An 8403-nucleotide genomic window follows, 5' to 3' on the forward strand; every position below is an offset into this window, starting at 1 on the left:
GGGTGTGGCTCCCTTCAGGCATTGAAATATTGGAGAACCACAGTTCAACTCCGTGTAGTACACACCTTACCTGTGACTCCTAGCAATGTCCACAGGAGAGACCTGATGTGGAATGATGTCTGGGACTTGGACCAAGAGGCAGAGAGAGAAATGTGGCTGCATTGATGTTTTATAATGTTCTGAGCTGGGCGTCTGGCCAATGATGGTCATTTAAGTGAGCCAATGGTAAGGTGTGCACTGATGGATGGCCGGAGTCCAACCTCGATTGGCAAGTGATCCGATTTCTGAATAGTCTCTGACAGGGAAGCCACATGACCCTCTGTAATCCACAATGTTCCAGACAAGGAGGCCACGTGTTCCTCCACATATAAGACCATCAGATTCCTGAATGATCAATGACTTTGACTTTTTGTGCCCTATTTTAATTTTTGTAAGATTGTTTATATAAATGTTTGCAATGGGACACTGCTGCAAAACAATGAATTTTGTGACTTTTTCATGGACAATCTATTCTGATGTGGGCAGAGCAAAGGTGCTTCGTGTAGCAATCTCCCAGTGTGCGTCCAGTCTTTCTGATGTTGTGTTGAGAAAGTATCAGATTCGGTGGGTTCACAGAGACTAGTCTGGACACCAGGTTCTGCAATCACATGCAGCTTTTATTAATGCACAACAATTTGTAGAAGAGCATGGGAAAATGTTACACAGTACACCATTTATAATTCACACAAATGATGAGTACTGTAACCGAGATGCACCCACCCTTCCTTGACCCCTGGCTCTGGTACAAGCGGTACCCACAGGGGTGTACATATGCTCTCAGACCCCTGATCTTCGGGAGGTGTGGCTCTATTGCAAGAATCAATCTATAGCAATTTAAACTATGGCTCAGCTTCAGTGTAGTGCACACCTTACTTGCGACCCTTCCAAATCTGTGGAATTTGTTGCCACAGTCATGGCATGGTGTCTGGGGCTGTCACCATTGAAGTATTGAGACTGAAATGTGCCACGTCCTGGTATTAAATAGAGTCCTAGTTGGAGTCTAGTCATTAGTGACACTGAGTGATTTGAATTAGCCAATGGCAAGGTGTGCTCTAATTGGCACAACTTGATTGACAGGTGATGTGACTTTTGAATAAGTTCTAGACGTGGGGGGGGAGGCGGGGGGGGAGGACACGTGACCACACATTCCAGACAGACAGGGAAACCACATTTCCTCACACATAACAGATGTAGAAGAAGGCCACAACAGGAGCACAGGATGCAATAGATGACGTCCGCAAATACACAAGTGAAGTGTTGCTTCCCTTGGAAGGACAGTTTGGGGCCCTGAATGGTGGTGAAGGAGGAGGTGTGGGTGTAAGTGGGGCACTTCCTGGATATGGTCTATTTTGCTTTCCTTCTCTTCTTGCATATTCTGAAGCCTTTTTTTTTAAATTAAATTGGTCATCCCTGAACTTGAAGATGATTGTGAATTCATCTGTAAATACTTGTTTTTATTTTGTCCTTTTTGTTGATAACATACTGATTTACCTTCCAAGATCAAACAAAATATAGAGTGTCTAGACTTGGTGTTTATGTTATAAAAAAAAATTTGCATACTAGTTGAATCTAGTTCACTTTGTACATTGAAATAAGAAAAGTGGATGCGGTTAGCAGACCAAAGAGTACCAGAAGAAGAAGTAGCAGTCAACGTGAAAGGTCAAAGAGTATTTCCAGGAATTTTTGTTTAAAATTTTGAGCTCCAATTCTGTAGTTTGTTTGATAATGCAGTGTTGGTCAAGATTCTGGGAATCAAAGGTTATCATCAGGAACATACGACAGCTCTTGGCCTGTATTCTTTGGAATTTAGGAAATCTTATTAAAATATTTCAAATGCTGTAAGGCCTAGACAGAGTGAATGTAGAAAGGTTGTTTCCCCATGGTACAAGAGGGCCCAACCAGAATTTTTTAATTTTAATTTTGACATACAACACAGTAACAAGCCATTTCAGCCCATTCTGCTCAATTTACACCCCATTAACCTATACCCATGGTACGTTTTGAATGGTGGGAGGAAACTGGAGCCTCCAGAAAAAACCCGCACAGACACGGGGAGAACATGCAAACTCCTTACAGACAGCGAGGGATTTGAACTCCAGTCCCGATTACTGGCACTGTAAAAGGCATTGTGCTAACCGCTACGCCAACCGTGCTGCCCTAATTAAAGGATGTCCGCTTAGAACAGATGCAGAGAAATTTCTTCTCCCAGGGGGTGGTGAATTTGTGGCCACAGGTGATTGTGGAGGCCAGGACTGGTTGATAGGTTCTTGATAACATAACATAATAACATAACAATTACAGCACGGAAACAGGCCATTAGGCCCTTCTAGTTAGCCAGGTCATCAAAGGTTATGGGGAGAAGGCCAGGCAGAAGGGTGGGGTTGAGTTGAGTGGGGAAATGGATCAGGTGGTTAAATACCAGGCAGACTCGATGGGCTGAATATGCTCCTATGGTCTTAAAGGATGTACAGACCAGCTGAGCAATATTTGTCATTCTTGCATGAAATTGATCCTCGGAAGGCTCACTGGTTTTGAAAGGCATTTGCTGTTCAATTAGTTGCAGGGTATATTGTAACCTTATCCTGTTATTATATTCGGGTGAGCATAGTTAAAGGCTGTAAGCATGACATGACCTTTCCAGATCATGGGTATCAGATATTTTTATATTTGTTAAATTTTAAAAAAAACTGATTTTCTTCTTTCCTGGAACAGCATCAATACAACTCTGCTGTATTCAAAGCAAGGACAAAGGCAAGAAACAAAGTCCGGGATAAAAGAGCTGATATACTTTAAGAAACCAAAGCCATCATCATGTTGCACCTCTTATTGTGACACTGTGATTATAAAATACGTTCAACAGGGTTTTCTGAATTGTGTAAGGAATCATGGGGCTTTTTAACACTGCAATGCACGCTCAACTCTTGTTGCCGTATTTGTTTTTTATTTAACTGTTGTTTCACTGAATCAGCATTTTAAATTGTGTAAAAAGTTAACATATAATGTGTAGAATTGATTGTCAAAAATTGTTACTGTAGATTGATACAGCCACTGGTAAAAGTATATTTTTTCTCCAGTTGACCCTTTGCCTTGCAATGTGACTTGTAACTTTATTCATATCATTCAAAATGTATTAATAGGGAAATTGATTAAATATTTCAAACTAATTTAATTTTGCATAAAAACAAAAATCCTAAAAATAAAAGTAGGTAGACTTTTCTATTTTTTCTACCTACATTTTGTAGCAGCAGGTCTGTACTTTTTAAATACAAGATAAGAAAAGTGTCATCCAGCTGAGACAGATGTTGGGCTTGCAAAAAGTTTGATGTACAGTAGATCTGATGATCAAAATCTTAGATGTGTTTGGTTAAGGAATGAAATTGTTTTTCTGTAAATTTAAAATCTGTTCCAAACTTATTTTTGGTCTTTTATTTGCCATGACCTTTGTATTTAAATTGTGCACCGTAAAGACTTTACATCTAGGACACTTATGCCTTTAAGGGACTTCTGACGTCTTCTTTGCTAAATTTCTGGGGGTTTTTTTGCTTCATTTTATGTTTAAGCAATATTTTTTTTGAGTGTGGTACTTCAATTTTAAGTCATAGATCTACAATTGACTTGTAACTGAAATATTAAAGGATTAGAGAGGGGATTTGATTTTTTTAACTGATTCTAGCCAAGTGATAAAACAATGGGTGCTTTATAAAGGATATTTGTCTTTAATTTTGTGTTTATAAATCTTCATCACTTTTATAATGTCATTCGGATTCTGTCCCAGCTTCTGACCAGGTCATTGTGTTTCACCTGTATTGTTCCATGATGAGACGATTCTCCTCTTTTGGCCAGTCAGATGTTTTACCTGGGCAGAGTTCAGTGGGTATTCTTCCTTTGGGCAGGTGAGGCCTGAGAGAATAGTGCTGAGTGTGAACACGTGCCCACATTTTTGAAATAGGGCCTCTGAGTAATTTAATCATTCAACCAGCCCATCTGCTTGCTGATGCCTTGATCTATCGACATTTTTTTTTAAAAAAAAGCTACACAAGCAATAATGCTGTTGGCATTTGTGCATTGTCCTAAACTTTATTTTTATCAAGGTGCCTGATCTACAAAGATAATGATTCTCAAAATCAATTGACCCAAGAGCCAGTTGAAAAAATTCTGGTTAATTCTACAAAGAATATTTGTTATGTGCTCAAGATGAGGGATTGATATATCATAACTGGCTTTCCATTTTGCATTTGGGGCTATCAGTTAGGAATCCTCTTTTCTCCTATTGCCAGTTTGGAAATGCACAGCTTAAAAATAAAACAAAATCCTCTTTACCTCAACCGGTATGTAACATTTATTTCACGTTGTTGGTTTTAATCAGTCTGACATTTACGGATTTATTTTCATTGACATTCATTGAGAGAGGAATACAACTCCGCATCGGCCCAAACAAATTAATGTGTGGAGGTGACAGTTTTAAGCTTTTTTATATTTTAATTTTCTCTGTAGGTGGATTGGTTTGGCATGTTTGCAGTGTATGTGAGCCTTGTACCTGATTTGCCAACAGCCAAATGTCAGAAAATAAAATCACAACTGATCTGGTTCCCTTCCTTCTAGTAGATTGATAGGGGTAGATAGCATTTAAAATTCATGGCAGTCTGAGCATGGGGTTTATACCAGCTTGCGGGCTCTGCTAAGACAATTCACATGTTTGTGCAAACTCACTGGCAACCAATTTTTAAAAAAACGTCAAGCTTTTTTAAAAATAGAAGGAATTTTGTATATGTGCCTTTGTAATATGTTCACTGTATCTGGATGAGCTTATTAAATATTGTGAAAGTAATTGGTTGTTTTAGTATTCGTGGTTTTGTTATGTAAGGAACAAGTTAAAAGGGTCCAGGAAGCAATGAGTTTGGACACAGACCACTTCCTGGTCAAGCTCCACGTTCTGTTTTGATTCTATGTCTGTGCTACCAGGATAGAGAACTGATTCTAAGACATGCTGTACAGAATGCAAGAAGTAATCAGGCCCTTTGTTAATAATAATAGAGCAATTTTCTATGCTGATTTGAGTCGAGCTGTAATTAAACATCATGAAGAATTTAATTCAGCTAAAGCTGTTCTGTGGAAGAAAGGTTGTAAGTTTGCTTTTTGTTGTCCTGCTGTGCTTAGTTTTTTTAATGGGGATTTTCAAACTCAGTTCTTTAACGATGAGGCTGCAGCCCTTACATTTGCTAATTCTTTACCTGATAATAAGCAGGGGTGAGGTCGAGAAAGGTTCCCTCAACAGCTTGTTTGGTTTTGAAAGAAGAATGGGAAGCAAGAGATGGAAACTCAACAGTTGATTGATACCGGAACTGATGATGATCAAGTTATTCGAGACTTGGAAGAAATATATCGTTCTTGAATTGATTGTTTTATTTTTGACTGTTCCGTTCAGGGGGGAATTGGTTCGACTGCTGAACCTTCTGAAGTCATTGGCCACTTTGTGGCATTTGTCACTCCTGTACTATTGACAGGGGTGATAGGATTATACTATTGTGGTATGTTTTCAGGGTTTTCTTTTTTCTTTTATGGGGTTCTTTTTTTTTGAGATCCTTAAATTTGTTTTTAATAGAGCCATGGGGAGGTGCTTCGCCACTTAAGTGGGATATATATGATTTTTAAAAAGTATATGGCTAATTCAAATTTTGCTCCTTTTAATGTTAATGGGCTTAATAACCCAATTAGGAGAAAGTTGAAACTGCTTTTTCACGAGAGACACATTTGACTGAAAAGGAACACCAGAAATTAAAGAGAGATTGAGTTGGACCAGTTATAGCATCTTCTTTTAATTCTAAAGGAAGAGGTGTTGTTATTTTAATTCCTAAGAAGCTATCTTTTAAATTGGATTCAGTTTTGAAGCAGCTGGTAGGCGTTTGATTGTTAATTCTAAAAAAAAATTTCTGAATCTTGGACTTTAAGAATGTTTATGCTCCTCTAACATAGATGATGAGCAGTTTATGGTAGATAACCCAAGTCAAGCATATGATAAAATGTTGGTAGGGGGCGATTTTAATTGTTTAGATCCATGGTTAGATAAATCTCCAAAATCAATAGTTAAAACAAAAATGGCTAAACAGTTAATGACATTAATGAAAGATATGAATCTAGTAGAGATCTGGAGGAAATTAAACCCTAAGGAGGAAGATTTTTCATTTTATTCATCTTGACATGATTCCTATTCTAGAATAGATTTATTTTGAGTATTAGCACAATTTACAAGGTCACAGAACAGTTGAAACAAAAGTCTATCTGCCATGGAGAAATTTGCCACAGGGAATCACACACACTCACACAGAGTACATACAAAAGTTGCTTCAGAAGCAACTAATAAGCAATAACTAAACTGCTAGATATATATAATGCAGAAGAAGACACCACAGCAGTACCCACCTCCCTCGACTCGGTGCAGGAATGGCATTAAGGTTAATGAAGAAGCACACTACAATAATCATTCATGAGTGTGCACCACAAAAGCCCCAACCCGTTACTGGCACACGCCTTGATATCGATTCTCTGGTGTCGGCTCTGCCTCGTGACCTGAAGTGGAGCACGGGCTCATTCCTCAGGGAGAAGAGACCCAGCTGCTCCACATGTTGAGCTTTACATCCCCCTACTGGTCAGTGGGGCCGGCCCAGGTGATTAGCAGTCAGTGGCGACATGTGGGGACTTTTGAAGAGGCCAATTACAAGGTCAGCGCTCAGCATGGGTGGTCTTGAGCTTGATTGACAGATGTGGCTTCAGATCAGATTCCTGCTGGAAAGGTCACGTGACCCTCCACACTACAGGTTTGGAATTAATAAATGTCACATACATAAGAATACAGATGCAGTTAAGGTCTTGCAGCTTAGTTGTGCCAACACACAAAATTTATAACTAACTGCAATGAAGAGCAAAAATATATGAAGAGAGAAAGTAATCAGTGCAAAAAATGTTGTCAGTAGTGCAGATCTTTGGAGTCTTTCAAGACCCTGATAGCTGTTGGGGGGGGGGGGGGTTTAAAAAAATTCTCAAGCCAAGAGATGCGTGAATTAAGGGTATTGTACCTTCTGCCTGAAGGGAGCAGTGAGGTGTGCATGGCCAGGGCAACGGGGGTCTTTGACATTGGCTCCTCGTGCAGATGTCTACAGTGGGTAGGAGGTCAGCACCCATGATGGACCTCCATCTCTGCCATTTTCTGCAGCCTTCCGCGTTCCTGGGCATTTGAGTTTCCAAACCATGAAATGATCCAACCAGTCCGTACCATTTCCACAGCACACCTGCAGAAGTTTCATAAAGTTCTTGATAATGTTACTGAATCTCTGCAACTTAGAAAGCAGATGAGTAGGAATGCCCTTCACCATTGCCTCCATGTAATGGCCGCAGAATAAATGGATGTCCAGGAACTTGAGGCTGCCACCCTTTGGCAGATGCATAGAAAGTAAGCCTGGTGGTGATCAGGAGGAGGATTTTGACTCTGAAAGGAGTCGATCATTAACTTTCAGGACACTTGGCTGTCTACCCCACATTTGTATTTGCTCTTAACTCCTTATCCTGCTTTCATTTTACTGCTTTTAAAGTCGTGAACTGTTTACAATAAAGCAAAATATTTGACCAAACCAATGTCTTTTTGTATTTAAAGGATGGCATGGTTAGAGTAATGAGGTTACACCATCCGTGACTGGGACCTGGGTTCGAATCCCGCGCTGTCTGTAAAGAGATTGTACATTCTCCCCGTGTCGGCGTGGGTTTTCCCTGGGAGCTTTAAAATTTAAAAGCCAAACGGTCTAGCAAAAATGTTTTTAATAGCCATTTAAACCAAAAGGTATTTCTGATTAATGGCAAACTATAATTCAAAACTTCCATCACTGGGTGTCCTTAAATAGAAATAAATTACTTTGACAAAGTAAACTGATCATTGACCATTGGGCAAAATGTATGTAATATTTTCTGTCAAGTGAACTGCAAACGTCACAAATGTGGTCCAAGCAAACTATTTTAGAAGGGAAAATACAGTAGAAGTCTAAAAATGCCAGAAATCCGGACGACCCGAGAAACTGAATTTTTTTGAAAACTCAAAACTTTTTAAAATTTACCGGGCTTCTGTTCACGTAAGTGCCACAGATGTACAGGAGCAACAAGCGACGACACTTGTTGGGTTTTTCTTTAAAAGTGCTCATTTTGATAAACGAAGCATGCTGTATTTAATAATGAATAAGCCTGTTCATCGCTTCTTTATTCCTCCTTAAATTTGAATTTCGAAAGAGCTTCCCGAGATTCCGGACCGACCCAATCCCCCGAGCAGGCTGGATTTTAGAACTTCTGCTGTATCTTTTGAATGTGACAGTTCGCGTTTCA

The 8403-nt window shown here is 39.5% G+C and overlaps 1 protein-coding gene across 2 annotated transcripts in view; it reads left to right on the top strand.

Moving 5' to 3' along the window:
* The window catches only part of LOC138763023 (interferon-related developmental regulator 2-like), a 53467-nt gene extending 48600 nt beyond the window's left edge, over positions 1 to 4867 (top strand). For both annotated transcript variants that reach the window (XM_069936528.1, XM_069936527.1), the window contains one exon: positions 2752 to 4867. In XM_069936528.1, coding sequence (XP_069792629.1) covers positions 2752 to 2832 — 81 coding nt within the window. In that variant the 3' untranslated portion in view covers positions 2833 to 4867. The remainder of the gene's footprint in view (positions 1 to 2751) is intronic.
* Positions 4868 to 8403: the final 3536 nt, after the last annotated feature.

This window comes from Narcine bancroftii, chromosome 5 (assembly GCF_036971445.1).
Source record: "Narcine bancroftii isolate sNarBan1 chromosome 5, sNarBan1.hap1, whole genome shotgun sequence".
In the NCBI taxonomy this organism is placed as follows: Eukaryota; Metazoa; Chordata; class Chondrichthyes; order Torpediniformes; family Narcinidae; genus Narcine; species Narcine bancroftii.